The sequence below is a fragment of the Chaetodon trifascialis genome, chromosome 1 (genome assembly GCF_039877785.1).
Source record: "Chaetodon trifascialis isolate fChaTrf1 chromosome 1, fChaTrf1.hap1, whole genome shotgun sequence".
Taxonomy (NCBI): Eukaryota; Metazoa; Chordata; class Actinopteri; order Chaetodontiformes; family Chaetodontidae; genus Chaetodon; species Chaetodon trifascialis.
The window spans coordinates 32,005,257-32,021,955 of record NC_092056.1 but is presented as its reverse complement, the minus strand read 5'-3'; the positions used below and the strand labels follow the sequence as shown (position 1 = coordinate 32,021,955).

At 41.7% G+C, this 16,699-nt stretch overlaps 1 protein-coding gene across 5 annotated transcripts in view; it reads left to right on the top strand.

The window, feature by feature from the left end:
* Positions 1-16,699, top strand: part of adamtsl3 (ADAMTS-like 3) — a 315,350-nt gene that overhangs the window by 182,659 nt on the left and 115,992 nt on the right. For all 5 annotated transcript variants that reach the window (XM_070967605.1, XM_070967624.1, XM_070967595.1 and 2 more), the window contains 2 exons: positions 726-771; positions 7,529-7,765. In XM_070967605.1, the coding sequence (XP_070823706.1) occupies positions 726-771; positions 7,529-7,765 (283 nt within the window). The remainder of the gene's footprint in view (positions 1-725; positions 772-7,528; positions 7,766-16,699) is intronic.

Genomic DNA, 16,699 nt, shown 5'->3' with positions numbered 1-16,699 from the left:
GTGTGTGTGTAGTCATGCGCATCATTTCCTTTGTATTTTAGAAATTCACCTTTAAGTCCTTTGGAGTGTGTACTAGCCATGCAACTTTTGTTAGTACAAAGATGAGCATGTCCAATTTCTTTTTCCATGTTATTAGAGCTCGGTGCAACAGTCCAATAATACACTGCATCCCACCTCGAGAAATCAGGTCCATTGCTGTTTCTTGCCCCTCCATGCCGAAGCTGAGGCAGCTGAAAAGGATGTCTGGACAATTATCCCGCTGTTCAAAGGCATTGCAGTTGCCTTGGAAGCGTGAGGTGCACTGCCTTGGTGCCACAAAGTGGTACTGGGGTGGACGAATTGCGGCAAGAGGGACCGGGGACTTTCCAGAATGAATTGAGAAAAGCTCTACAAAGTTGAAAGAGTAGTAAAAATATTGAAAACAGGCTTCAAATAAATTATTTTTACGAGTGGGGTCCAAATTTTTGTCTTGTTGTTTGCACTTTAACAATACCTATGGAATAATTTTGTGAGGAATGAAAAAAACAGCTAGGAAGGATTCTTATCCATTTCTAAAAATTATCTATGTTAGACATCAGATAAGATGAGGGTGCTTCATCAGTGGCATTAACTGCTTTTAAATCTTTTGATCAGTGACTTTTTGCATTTTCACACAACTTGCGTATCATAGTCACCTGTTGGTTTGCAATATGGTGCTGAGAATTTTCTTTTGTCTTGCTTTACAGAAGATGTAATGGCAAAAACATTCGCTACAGAACCTGCAATAACATGGTGAGTCTGAGATTTTTACTCCTCATTCTTAATATTAGTTGCTACATTTATTTTAGAATGCATGCTATCATGGAGATAAAGACTGTATTAGAAACTATTTCCTTTCTCTTGAAGTTAATGTGTCTTAAAGAGATTGCCCTCCCAAAAAATGACAGAATCCCCAAAACAAGCGTTTACGTTCAAGTGACAAAACCCTCTGGTGGCTGGAGGAATTATGATTCTAGTCTGTTGGGAGCAAAAGAGGAAGTCAGGTGACTTTTATTTTCGAGACACAATGTCTGTGCAGAGGGAAGGTTGGGGGTGGATTGACGGCTTAATAATGGGAGACTGCTGTTGGTTTCCATTTTCCTACAGTGATCCAACAATGATTAATTTTAACCGTGACCACATTTGTTGACTAACAGTGAAGGATAGGTTCAAATTCAAGTTCAAATTTCAAGTCTGTCTTAAGAGACAAGACCATTGAAACAGCCATTTCTTGATGTAATAATTCCAGGAATGTTCTCTTGGCTGTTACTTTGGAAGATGCCCACTTGATTAACTGACACTGCATAAGCCTCATTTTAGCTTCAGAAAAACTTTGAAATGCATTGAGCTCAGAATGAGGACTACAGACTATTTGCTCCATCACTGGTCATTAAAAAGGATCTTTTAATGACCAGTATGAAGAGGAGGAATGAGCAGAGCTAGCAATGCATATTCAATTTACACACGGTTGTTGTTGTTGTTGTTGTTGTTGTTGTTGTTGTTGTTGTTGTTGTTGTGTCAAGGAGCACTCGCTCTCTCTCTCTGAGTTTCGATAGTAGGATTGGCTGACGCGGTCATGCCCTCTATCTGTCGCTAGCCGGCAAAATCCTGAAGAAGCAGGATTTTCACTAAACTCGTCAAAGAGAGACTGAGCTTACTACTAGCAGAGCAAGCTAGGTTGTGGATGATAGGAGTTGGCAATTGATCAGTAAGTGTTTTCTGTCATTATTTCTGGCTCACACCAGGAGCTAGGCTGTTAGCAGACTTTGTTGTTGTTGTCATTGTGTCACAGAGCACTAGCTCTCACTCTCTGAATTTTGATAGTAGGGTCGGCTGACATGGATCACGCCCTCTATCTGTCGCTAGCCGGTGAATGTGAAAGGGGCGGGTTCAACCGTGGCGACAGGCTGTGAGGGGGCACAGCTGTGGCACTTCCTGTACTTAACACACAGGCTGCGCTGAAGTGTCAGCCTCACGTGAAGACCCTTTTGTGTGAAGACACTTTTGGGTAAAGACCTGGAAGTCTACTTGCGCGAGTCCACTGAGCAAGGACACAGGTAACCACCGCTACTCTTACACTACTCCTGCTGCCTTTCTGCGCACACACACCATGTGCTACCAATATATTCTGGTCCTCCAGGGAATGTGAAAAAAATGCATTGGTCATAAAAGGCGAGGCAATCCTGAGAACCATTACTCACTCAGAAAAAACCTCAGCTTTTTCCTTTGCTCTATGGAATTGCCAGTCTGCTGTAAACAAAACCAAATTTATCCAAACACTTGTAAAGCTGCATTAAATTCAGGTCCTAGCCCTGACCAAAACCTGGATCCGTCCAGAAAACACAGCCACACTAGCTGCACTTTCAGCAGACTCTACTTTCTCCCACACACCTTGTCCTGATGGACGTGGAGGTGGTAAGGGTGCACTCATTTCCAAAAACTGGAACCAAGCTTACTCCTCTAAGCAACTGCTCCTCATTTGAATATCATGCAATCATGGTTACTGCTCCCACTAAGCTGTATACATTGGTCGTATATCACCCACCTGGGCTACTGGGGAACTTTATAGCTGAACTGGACATGCTACTCTCAACTATTGCTGAAGATGGCACCCCACTGATTGTCATGGGGGACATGAATATCATCTTAACAAACCCCATGCAGTCAACTTCCTTTCGCTGCTGTCCTCATTTGACCTCAAACAGGCCTCCACCACTCCCACACACAAAGTGGGCAATACTCACTTAACTGCAATGCAAAACTGCTGCATGGCTAAGCTAACTGTCACCCCACTACATGTATCAGACCACTTTTTAATTGAATTTTCTGCATCCGTACCAGAGCATCCTCAAGCTCTACCACAAACGGTCTTCTTCAGATGAAACCTCCGGTCCCTCACATCGGCTCAACTTTCCGATGAGGTCTTGGCAACCATGCCTCCTCACAGTGTTTTCTCCTCACTCCCTGTGAATGAGGATACAGACACACTCTGCTCTTCACTAACTGCCTCTCTAAACAATCTATGCCCACTCTCATCCAAACTTTCTCATAAAACCCCCACCACTTATCCCTGCTGTCACCCACATGATCAACTCCTCACTTACACCAGGTGTGTTCCCTACTGCTTTCAAACGAGCCCGAGTAACCCCACTGCTAAAGACACCTACACTCGACCCAGCTCAGGTTGAAAATTACAGGCCGGTTTCACTCCTCTCTTTCCTTTCCAAGACTCTTGAGCACGCAATCTTTAATCAGGTCTCTGAATTGCTTTCCTATGGAGACTGCACTTTTATCGGTAGTGGAAACACTATGATCAGCTAGGGCTACTGGTCAATCCTCTGTTCTACTATTGCTTGACCTATCGGCTGCCTTTGACACGGTTAACCACCAAATCCTCCTCTCCACACTCACTGAGCTCGGCTTCTCAGGATCTGCTCTCCACTGGTTTGAGTCCTACCTCTCAGGGAGATCCTTTGCAGTTTCTTGGAGGGGAGAAGTGTCTAAATCCCACTGCTTATCCACAGGGGTACCTCAAGGGTCAGTGCTTGGACCCCTTTTCTTCTCAATATACACCACCGCACTTGATGCAGTCATCCGCTCACATGCTGACATACCATTTATATGCTGACAATACCCAGCTCCTCCTTTCATTTCCGCCAGACAACCCCACTGTCTCGGCTCGGATATTGGCATGCCTCGCCGATATCTCGGCATGGATGAAGGAGTGACACCTTCAACTTAACCTGTCAAAGACTGAGCTCCGTGTCATTCCAGCCGGTCCCTCTATACAACAACAGATCAGTATCCAGCTTGATTCAGCTCTGCTCACTCCTCAAAATCTGCCAGACACTTGGGTGTCATAATTGATGACCAAATAACTTTTAAAGAGCATGTGACCTCTGTTACTTGGTCATGCTGATTTGCCCTGTACAACATCAGGAAGATCAGACCCAACCTGTCTGAACATGTAACACACGCTGTATCACGCTTCGACTGTTGTAATTCCTTACTGGTAAGGTTCCCAGCATGCTTGCTAAAACCTTTGCAGATGATACAGAATGCAGTGGCTCGCTGGTATTTAGCCAGCCTAAACGAGCACATTTCATTCCGCTGTTCATATCCCTCCACTGGCTCCCAGTTGCTACCCGCATCAAGTATAAATCCTTGATGCTTGCCTACAAAATTGCCACCAAAACTGCTCCAAACTACCTGAGGTTTATGATCCCTCCTGCTCACTACGCTCTGCCCAGGAACGGCGGCTGCCACCTCCAAAAGGCCCCAAGTCTCTAGCTGGACTCTTTTCTTCTGTGGTTCCCCGGTGGTGAAACGAGTTACCAAACTTCATTCGTTCTGCAGAGTCCCTCTCGATCTTTAGAAAATGACTAAAGACCAAGCTCTTTACTGAACACCTTGTTTCATAAAAACATAAAAAAAAAAACTCTTGGTCGACTCTATGAATTTCTTGCATTACTTCATGAACTACTTCATTTCGAGCATGGAGAGGTCCTGTGAAATGACAACAGAGAATACACCTCCATCACCTGAAAACAGTCAACACTGTGAAACAAAATCATAATCAGATTGTTCAATGAAATGGCATAGTTACCAGCTGAAGCTAGCACTCAGAGATGAGATAAAATTGTTTGTTTTCCACAAATAGCTTGCTGCCACTGCTGGAAACAAGGGTGATGAAAGTGATGTGCTATAAAGCCAAAGTGTGCTTAAAAAGACTGAAAGTCTTGGCAGAGCTGGAGAGTTGAGTTACATCTCTCTACATTATATTTAGTCATTTGAAACATTAAAAATATTGCCTTTTTTGGGCAGAGGGTCCTCTACATGCCCAACATTGCCCAACATGTTAGCAAACAGTTGCCTGTTTTAGACCTCCAGCAGACACAGAGCAACATTTGCAACATTTGATGAATGCAAGTCCAATATTCAGTCCTCTTTTTAGGTCTGCTCCACTGTGTACATTAACTACTCTCAACCTGTGTCTGTCTGCTGTTTTGTGCTTGACAGAAAGTGTACAGTGGGTTTGTCAGAGCTTCTTCAATGAAAATAACTGCCTACTTCTACTGGAAATGAGGTGGATGAGAACGAAAACAGTAAAGTTTCTTCAGTAAAACCAAAAGGGTTAGGGTTAGGGTTAGGTGAACTGCAAAAGGGGGAACCTCAACATAGTGTGATCCATTGGTAGTGTAAACATTTTAACTCATGCAGCTTTAAAGGTGCCTTGTGGAGTTTTCCTGTAACCAAACAACCAACAACATATACAATCATCTTTTCTGTCCAAAATGTGTTGTTTTCAATAGTCCTCTATTAGTCCCATGAGGGGAAATTCCATTGTGTGTGTGCTTGCTCTGACAGCCATATTAAATTCATTTCTTTCCTCATAAAACATGCATGTTGTTGTTATTGATGCTTTTAATGCTCTTAAACCTGCTTTGTTTAAGTCCCTGTTTGGTAGTTTGCAGTCTTCTTGGTGCTCAAAAACTCAACAGTGTGGAAATAACAAAAAATATGAACATTAAAGTTGGAGACAAATGGATTGGAAAATGGAATGTGAAAGAAAAGTCTGGAAATAACTGGGGTAAGATAAAAAGTGAAAAGGAAGGAAGGAAAAATCAGTGTGAATCTTGATTTCTGTAATGAAAATATATTAACTGTCATATTTAACTATTGTTTTCAAATGTTTTACGTACAGTTTAATTACATCCTTTACATGCCAAATGAATAAAATGACACTGAGAAAAAAAAATTACGGTACAGTGATATTATATCATGAAAGAAGCGCATTTAAGTAGAATCATGCATTGGTGATTTTCTCATCCCAAACAATTTATTGAAACAAAAGCCTACAACAGTGGTGGGTATACCGCAAAAAAAAATGTCAATATCTCAATAACTTGTCATGTGCCCTTGAGCATCAATGACAGCTTGACAACGATGTCTCATGCTGTTCACAAGTCAACTTATTGTCTGCTGAGGCATGACTTCCCACTCTTCTGGAAGGGCCCTCAGGTCTTTGAGGTTCTGGGGTACAGAGTTACGAGCCTCTACACAGGGACTCAGCTGATCCCATAGGTTTTCTATGGGATTCAGGTCTGGAGAAAGTGCAGGCCAATCCATTTGAGGTACCCCACTCTCCAGTTGCCGTTCCCTAATGATGTGACCTCGATGAGCTGGAGCATTGTCGTCCATGAAGATGAAATTAGGCCTGTGTTGTTCATGCAGGGGCACAATGACTAGAGTAATGATGTTATTCAGGTAGTATGGGCTTGTCACTGTACCATTCACAAAGTGTAGGGCAGTTCTGTATTGACTAGACACACCTGCACAAACTGTAACACCACCACCACCACCACCAAAGGCTTGTCTGGTGACAACAGTGGCTGATGCATAACGTTCTCCTTGACATCTCCAACATTGTTGGCGGCCAGCATTTCTGCTCAACGTGAATCGACTTTCATCAGAGAACGGCACTAAGACCCACTGGTCCCTCATCAAGCGTAAATGCTGGTGGTGTGGTCAGGTACCCTTGCAGGTCGTCTAGCACAGAGTTGAGTGGCATTCATCATCTGGTTCCGCAGGGCACTGTTCACAATGAAGCTGTCATCAGTGTGGGATGTGACCAAAGGACATCCACTTCTATGCCTTTCTGTGACTCTTCCAGTCTCTCTGTATCTGGTGGCACAGTGGTAACACTGTCACGTCACAGCTAGAAGGTCCTGGGTTCGATTCCCGCCTGGGGCATTGTGGGCAGTGGGGGGCGTGTCCTCCACCATGCCTTCGGTGGAGTTTGCATGTTCTCCCCATGTTCTTTGCTCACCTTTGTTCACCTGGGGTATCCTCCACAAAAACCCCCCACTAAAAACATGCAATAAGATCACCACCTGACCGAATGATGACAGCAAGGAACTGGGTCCCCGGGTGCTGCTGTTGGCTGGTAGCCCACCACATCCGTGTTTCACCAGGATGGGTCAAACAGGGAGGAATAATAAAGTATGGCTCTTAAATCTTAAATCTCTGTTGCAACCTGCTGATGAAACTCTGTGACACTCTAAGCTCAGTGGCCACTTTCCTCTGAGAACATCCTGTGGCAATGGCGAGGCACTGTTGATCAGTTGTCAGGTGTTATCTTGGTCTCATGATGTCAAAATGTGAACAGCATGATGATGAGGACTGTTTAAATACCAATTATAATTGAACCAGGAAATTTATTGGTTGATTCATTGATCAAACACCTGTTATGAATTTTGCCGTTCAGCTCCTTGTTAGAGAACAGCAAGTTGTGCAAAATGTATTGAAACACTGAACAGTTGGACCTGTGCATTCAAAACTTTAGAGAACGAGTTCAAGTTCACCTGTAAATGTTATAGTGCATTATAGGTTCATCTTGAAATTTTACCCAAAAGCTGAATATCTCTTTTTGTGAGTGGTGTAGTTGTAATAAAATACTGTGCTGTAACACTCCAACCTCTGTCCTTCTCCTTATTATTCCTCTCCTCAGGACTGCCCAGCAGAGTCAGGTGATTTTCGGGCTCAGCAGTGTTCAGCCCACAATGACATCAAGTACCAGGGTGTCACCTATGAGTGGGTCCCAGTGCCTTATGACCCCTCAGCACCCTGTGCACTGCGGTGCCAGGCTAAAGGAAGAAGCCTCACTGTTGAACTGTCCCCCAAGGTGCTGGACGGGACACGATGCCACACAGACGCCTTTGACATGTGCATCAATGGAGTGTGTCAGGTAAGGGATTGTATTATAAATCAGATCTGATATGATTAGACACCTGCACCATTTGTCTCGTTACCTGTGTGAGTGAAAAAGGGTGCAATGCCAGGAAATTGCTTCAAAACAGAAGGTTGGACAGTTCTGTGACATCAAATGTAATATTCACTATCTAGCTATATTAATTGAATAGTGTATGCTTGTGAAGAGTGTTCGTGTAAAATGCTGTTTATAAAATGGGACACTGCTGAGCCTTCAAAGGTGAAAGTCAGTGTGAACATTAAACAACACAGAACTGAAAAGCAACAATGAATATTTTTTGTTTGGGACCAAATTAACAGAACTACATCTGGGGAAGTGGCCCAAGACTACCTACTACTGTTATATACCTTAGGGCCACCTTAGGGCTGGGTGTCATTCAAAACTCTTCAATACTGGTGCCAATACCTGACACCTGACACCTGACTTCTTTGATGTTAAAATTTTTGTCAACACCTTGAGTATTAAAGTGTTCTCCTACAAAAAAAAAAAAAGGTATTTAAAAAAAGGCTATTGTTTTAAAATGCATCAGAGTTATCATATCAGTCAGTCATAGTAACCCAAGCACACTCACACACCAGTGGGTACATAGCTGCTATTCAAGGTGCTTGCCTGGCCATCTTGGGGTTCAGTGTCTTTTCATTGTTCAGTCTATTAATCAACATATTACAATATTCTTTAAAGCAAGTACCTCTGAGACCTCATCCATAATTATATGGGATGCTTATATTAGAGGGCAAGTATTAACAGCACATATAATCAATAGTTGTGTATTATCACCAAAAAGACTCTCCTAACAATAATTCTCCTAAGTAGGTCTCCTAAGTCTCCTAAAGGGGTTGGTCAGTGGCAACACCCACATGACACAGATACAGGAAATGACTCTTATATGTGATGTCTCCTTGAACTGTCTCTGCCTTGACTATCGACTGTTTTGTTGACTTTTTTTTTTTTAAACTATTTATTGACCTTGAACTTGATCTTAAACTTGCTAAATTTCACTCTGTAGCACCTTGAGATTGCCTAAATATAAGGTGCATTACAAATAATAATAATAATAATAATAATAATAATAATTATTATTATTATTATTATTATTATTATTATTCATCCACCATCCATCCATCCACCCAGAGCTCCTCTCTCTGACCTTTGTGGTTTTATAATATGCCATTTGGCTTTCTCCTTTTCCCTCGATGGACAGGAGTCATAATTACTACAGTCACAACAGGCCTTTGTCACTTCAATATAGACACATGTTTTTGGCCATTTGCTGAAAAGTGTTTTGTAGTTTTGTCTCACTTCTACTTCTAAATACATTGTGAGTATTCACATAGCTGCTTTTCTTTGAAGCTAATAATGTGGTCCCAAAATTATTAATAGGCCATCATAAACTAAAAGTTTGAGCTGCAAACTTTGGTCCCTGCAGTGTCATAATCATGTCAGAAGTTCATTATTTAGTGGAGCTTTATTTTAGGACACACAGAGGGGGATTTACTGTGGATCGCTTCCACTCCAGGCTGGCTGCTTGATTGGTGGCTCTTTGTGACTGCATGACAGGAGGAGGAGCACACGTGTTAAACTTGACAGACCCATTCCACAAACAATAATTTATATGTTGTCTTTAGCACATAGGTGATGTAGCAGAAAGTGATGGTGTAGCAGAAACCTATTATGAGCTACTGACTGTTCCCATCCAGTCATTTGGATGCTTTTCCATAAGGTTTGTTTTAGCTGAAAACAAGAACTGATAAGTTTTGGACAGCTTGTTGTTTTTCAGGTTGGTGTTACTATCAGTTTGGCCATATTTCATCTTGTATGAAGGTGAAAATAACAAATCACACTTTTTCAGCAGCAGTTTTTCAGCACTCCAGCTTCCACCCACACCACAATGACCAGGTTTGCTAGCAGCTTTAACAAAAATATATGTGTGAAGGACTTCCCAGTGAAGGACTCACATGTACTAACCAACGGCCTAGCTACTAAAACAAAGAAGAGAGAAGCTCAGATTACAAGAGATGCAGAGGGAGTGAGACTTGGCATGCCACTACCGCACCATTAACATAGCAAGTAAAGATATAATCTTTACTTTGCATAGCAAGTAAAGATTATATCTTTACTTGCTATGTTAATGTTCAAATCTTATACACAGAACCTGTGTTAAAGGTTAATTGAAAGTGATGTCTGTTGTCTTTGGACTACAGTAGCACAGGGTTTGTCCTGAGCCCTCTTCATTGTTGGTTATCTATCTGGCCAGTGTTTCCATGAAGGTTTCACAATAAAAGAAGGTTACAGAAAAGATGCTTACTGACACATCAGGGTCAGTTAGCCTAACCAATGAACTGTTAGCTGTTTGCGAAAGAGAAAGTTTTGCCAGCTAGAACAACTAGATTGTGCACCAAGATGCCTAAGAGACTGATAAAGGATCTGGATCCCGAAAGAACATACTCAGGTGTACCTCAATCCAAAACTCCAAAAATCCAAAAAACGATTTCTAAGGCTAACATCCAAAAAGCCATCAATGGACTGAACGACCATTTCTCTGTTTCAAATGGTAATTAGAATTAACTAAGAATTCGTGAAAGGACTGTAAATTCAGTGGAAAGGAACAAAGGATACAATGAAGAAGTTGAACCACCAGATCACAGTCCTACAAGAGAGACAAGAAGAGTTTGAACAAAACAGCAGAAAGAAAACCTCAAAAGACACAATATACTGCCCTTAAGAATAAGGATAATATCATTTCCAACCTTTTACACATTTCAAAGTATGTTGGTTCATTTCATAGTTCTATATATGCTAAATACTCAGTTCAGTGATAGATTTATTGAGTCAACCAGAATTTGCACCATCTATCCCGGAACAATTTATTGCAGAACTTGAAATCGCATAGACAGTTCATTCAATAAAAAAAAAGGGAAATCACCCAGCTCTGATGGGTTTTTTGTGGAATTCTATCTACATTTTTGGGATGTCATTGAAAGTCCTTTACTCAAATTATTTAAAGAATGTATGGCAATGAAATGAAAGTATGAAACAATGTTTAATGACTCTTTTCCACAAGGCTTATAAAGATAATTTATAGGTAGAAAATAGAAAATCCATTATGGCGCTAAACAGAGATTATGTTCAGAGAGAGGTCTAAGAGAGATCAAAAGTGAAGCACAAACATAACCATCAGATGAGTTCTAATATGACATGTTCTTGATTTAACAGACTTTTATGATAATATTGAAACTTATGCTTTTATAACATTTCTTGACCTCTACATTGATAGCTGAAATGTTATATAAGAATACAGTTGTGTTACGCTGTATCCAGACACTACAAACAGACTTCCTGCCCTGAGATCAATCCATCAAGGCTGTCCATTTTTACCTTTTTGGTTTCTCCTTGTGGTTGAATTACTTTCGTTGCATGTTGTACATGATCCAGTTTATGAAAAGTTTATCTGTTTTTGGTAAAGACATTAGCTGATTAGCTGATGATACAGCATTGCTGATGATACAGCATTGTTTCTATGGGATAAATGTTAGATTGAACTTGCCATATCCCTAGTAGATCAGTTTTCAGCTGCATCAGGTTTAAAACTCACTATTATTTCTAAATGTGAAATTTTATGTTTGTATCAGATCGAGGAAGAAACTTTTGTAATATACCTTTTAAGTGTTAAATATCTAGTTATTCATATTTCAAAGATTACAGGATTTACCCACTCAGCCCTCTCCCTCAATGTTCATGACTGAACATGTAAGGAGATTAATAACATATTTCCAAACTTGTTGTTGAAAGATAAGCACCATCATCTATAGAAAGCAGTGCTTTCTGCATCCAAGACTGAAGATGAATTTGAACGGCTGGACTTCAGCAGCTTGAGTAATAGTTTTAAGGCAAAATGGTTAAAAGAATGTTTCAAACTCATTATGGTATTTAATTCCCCAAAACATATTCAGAGAAGTAGGAGGTTTTTATTTTTTACTGATGTGTAATCATAAAACCATCCAACACAAACTCCTATGGCAAGGAAAGACAACTTTTCTCTACGTAAGTCTATAACATGGAAAAATGGCTGTATTACTTACATTACTCATCCAATTCGTACCCAATGGTAAACATTATGTATTAATTGGTAAATATTAGAATTCATGTAAAGCTTTAGATTTGCATGCACTCTTCATATAAATGGTATTGATTATGAGCAGCATATACACCAACAAGCATGTTAGAAAATGTCTTTAGAATACTGGGAAAATAACACCATGTGGAAAATTATTTTGGAACTCACGCTCTACAGACATGGACTAGCATGGCTTGTTCCTGTCAGATTTTCCATTACAAATAAAATTAGAGAATTATGATGAGGAAAATATTACATACAATTCACAGTATATCCAAAAAACATGTATATCACAACATATTTATATTGTATTACATTCTGGGAAGACTTTGAGAATTCTATATATACTGTTGAACTTATTTTTAATGTAAGAATAACAGTTAACAGGTTGTTTTTTTTTTTTTTCAATTTTCAAGTCCCATCCTTTCTCTTAAATAGCTACCAAATAAATGCATGTCAGTAGTTAAAATGTACTGTCTATCACCATCATCTAAACATGTTTTCACCGTTTTTTTGTTTTTATTTTTATTATTCTGCCATTCTTTGATGATGCCTTAGTTTCCTTGTTTTTGTTGAATCAAGTGGTAATTACTGTTGTTGTGGAAATTAATGAAAGAAAAGCAATGACAAAAACATGTCTTTGAGAATATTTAATAAAAGGTTTTGAGAGTAAATACACTTTCAAGTACGCATCAGAGCAGCATTCAAGCTGACTGAATAAGAGCAATAAAATACAAGATGAAATTATGTCAAATGTGAGTGGCGTACAAGACCAGACAGAGGAAATGTTTGTGAGACAGGCAAAGGGGAACCAAACAAGAGGTGTCAGAAAGGTCATGAGCAGATCTGGATTGGGTCGGGTTTGTGGTTAGGTGTTTGAGGGTACAACTGTGTGTACAGCTATGATTAAAAAAAAAAAACTTTGTGTCTGCAGATATACCATGTGAGGAGTTGTTTGTAGTATTAGAGGTGCATGGTCTGCTGTGCTAGGTGAAAGTGCTTGATATACAGGAAATACAGAAAGGCTCATTATGATTAAGATAAGATAAGATTTTCCTTTATTGTCTGTCTAGGCATAAGTAAAAATAGTAATTTTGAAAGAAAAATAGCTACTAAAATTGAAACCAGCGTGGGATCCATGTAGCTGGATTTTGTAAACTGACCTTGACATATTTCTTGAATCATTGTGAAAAATCATCAATCCAACTGCTTCCAGCAACCTGTTACCTGCTGATTTCATGCCAACTGAAAAATGATCAAATAACCCCCATCCCAACAAGAAATCAGCTAACATGAGCACGTCAGGCGGCAGACTTGACAAAAAGAGCAGGCTGAGCAAAAACAGTTCCAGGAATTTATTTAACAAAAGGTAAGGCAACCCAAATCCACTCAGGACAAAAATTCAAAAACACAAAAGGTAAGGCCAGCAAAACCAACAATCCATAACACAAAAAGAGAACAAGGACTAGACCTGAATACTCGTCATGGGGAACAAGGAAACCACACAAACAGGGCACAAGAAAACCACATGTAGGGGATGATCCCACAAAGACAAAATAAACACAGAGGGCTCTATTTTCGACTCCGCCATCGGCGCGACGCAGGCGCGGCGCAAAGTCAGGTCAGGATGGGGCGTGGTGGCGCAGATTTTGGTATTTTCGTGAGCTGCACTGGCGGCGCATCTCCACCTCCTTCTCATTTCAGTCCCACCCAGCGGCGCAACTCGGAAAGAGGGAGGGGAGAAGGCGTGGAGTGGGTTTGGCACAGCTGAGTCAAATCTTCACCAATCACAGCCAGGCCAGCTGACAGTCTTGTCTGGGCCCGGGACAAGATAATGTTAGATGGGCCCTCCCCTCCACCACCACCGGGTTTTTTTTGTCACTAAACATCACCAGTTATGTTTGATATATTGTGATAATGCAATAAATAAGGTATTTTATACGAGGGGAAAATCTTAGCTCTCCATGGCAGCTGAGATTTTTGTTAAATATGACATTGTCACAAAGGACCTGCTAATATTATTAAGAGTTATGCATACACATTTTCTAATTCTTACACATGCAGGAAAAATAGACCAGGGAAGAGTAAATTAGGCATTTTAGGAGCGGACAGCTCCCGCTCTCTCTCTCTCTGTCTTCTCTGTCACCTGCAGCCTGACTCTGCTCCTCCGCTCCACCGTGACACTGACACACCCCCTCTCTCTCCTCTCTGTCACCGGTAGCCTCACTCTGCTGCTCCGGTCTCGGTCCAGAATGACACAGCCCCTCTCTCTCTTCTCCGTCACCGGCAGCCTCATTCTGCCCCTCGGCTCCACTGTGACACAGCCCCCCTCTCTCTTCTCCGTCTGACTCCTGACTCCTGACTGCTGCTCGCTCTCCCTCCTCTCTGTTTCTGTCAAAGATAACGTGTTTTGTCAGGCTTTGTACAAGCTAGGCTAATGGCCGTTAACATTAGAGCTAGTCAGTTAGGCTGCGTTACAAGGTTGGCTGCACTACTTACCTTGCTCTATTCCACTCGTCCCAGCTTCACTGTCGGGACATTTTTTTAAATATTTGTTTAGAACATTTCTCAACCCTTTGTTGACCTCTTCTCTTTTTCTCTTTTCTTTCCTTTTCTGGGCACCGGACTTGTGCTTACCAGACATTTTGATCGTAGACCCGCGCGCCTTCTCAACTTCAAATTAATAACAACGTCAAAGTTTGATCTAGGCCAAACCATTTTTGTGTTTGGGGTGGGAGGGTTCATGATCACTATTTCTCAAGGACAACTAGGAGAATACAAATAAAGAACTGTAATGTGATTGAAATAATAGTTTTCCACTGACATTTTTTAAATTCCACAATTTAATGAGGGCCCAGTTGTGGGCCCCCCTCTCCCTGGGCCCGGGGCAGCAGGGGACCTCCCCCCCCCCCCATCGGCGGGCCTGATCACAGCAGCTCCTCGCCTCACCTTTAAGAACACCGCTGGCGAGGCGCATGGCAAGTTTCCAGGAGACTGACGTCACTCATGTCTCCTGACATCCGTTTGTATTACTTTGCACACCCGTTTGTATATACTGTTTATTTTTTCTCAGTATATATATATTGTTTTATATGATGTTCTATATTTTGTGGTATATTTTGTTTTTGTTGCAGTTTTGAGCACTGCAACAATTTCCCCTCGGGAATAAATAAAGGATTTCTGATTCTGATTCTGATGTCTAAATATGAGGTCCTTAGATGGTAAATCCTCGGCCTCCTCCTCCTCCTCCTCAAAGCAATAATATACTCCATCTTTGTAGATAACGTTAAGCATTACAATGATAACATTTGTATTTGGAATGAAATGACGTGGGTAATAGCGGACAATCATCACTTACGTTTTTTTTCCATGTGTCTGTCTCTCAGGTGCTCTGAGATGATTAGTTTGCATCCCTGTTTCATCTGTGTACATTCGGTCAGGTTGAGTGACCATTACGCGTGCCGAACGCGCTTTTGATACTGATCAAAATATAAAAATTTAGGTCTGACTGTATGTGCTGACTCAGACAGCTGCATTGAATCGTGGCTGTTGCTAATTATTGATCGCAGTGTGCATTCGATGACTGACCGAGCACTGCTGAAAACACCATTAAAACCACGCTGCCGTCTTGTTGACGGTGTGATGTATGGCGTCATCACGTTTTCAGTGGATAGCCGTTATCACCTAGCAGCCACCCATCCAGAGGGGTGTCCTCCTGAAAGACTGTAGGGATGCTAGAATTCGCCACGATGAACGAGTCATGTGCCGACCCGGGGAAAGTGGCATATACGTTTGTCACCTGGCAATTTGAGTCACAGATCACCAGACATCCCTGTTTCACCTGTGTACATTCAGTCAGGTTGAGTGACCATTACTCGTGCCGAACGCGCTTTCGATGTGGTCAGATGAGATACCGATCAAAATATATAAATTTAGGTCTGACTGTATGTGCTGACTCAGATAGCTGCATTGAATCGCGGCTGTTGTTAATAATTGATTGCAGTGAAATGCCAGACACTGTGGAAACCTGACTGTGAGGTGTTGGTGACGTGAGCGCATGACTCCGTCGGTTTACGAAAATCCACTTGCGCCGCCGGCGCACAGAGTTGACCAGGTCTGAGGTGGCGAGCTTTCAGCGCACTTCTACGCCGCCGGCGCAGACCGAAATGGTCGAAAATTCCAATGCGCCGGCTCATTATGCCGACAACTCCCCCCTACTGCGCCAACGCCCATCCTGGCGCACCTCTGTACGCCTCGGTCTACCAAAATACCAAATGCGCCGTGCGCCTGCCTGCGCCGCTCAAAAATACCACTGCGCCAGCGGCGCAACCTGCGCCGCGCCGGCGGAGTCGAAAATAGAGCCCAGAGACTTAAAAGAGGGGAACTAAACAGACACAGGTGGACACGATCACAATCACACAGGTGGGAATAGAGGAAGTAAAATAAACAAGACACACAAGGGAAAGCTACCAAAATAAAACAGGAACAAGACTACCAAAATAAAAATAAAAAATCATAACACTCACACATGCTCACTCATAGTTTCTTTGTTGTCAGTGTCTGAGGCTGTCGATTGAGATACCATCTGTTCTCATTAGCTGGTCACATCTGCCCAAATGCACAGTGACACTCACTGTTATCCTATCATCTTGCTATTGTCTTTTCAAATGTGATTCTGTCTCTCTGCCTTAGTATGTTCATGCTGCTGTTATGTGCACTCTCCACCTCCTCATCACCACCCAGTCTTCACAGATTTATCAGTTTCATCACTACAGTATCATTCAAATATTGTCATC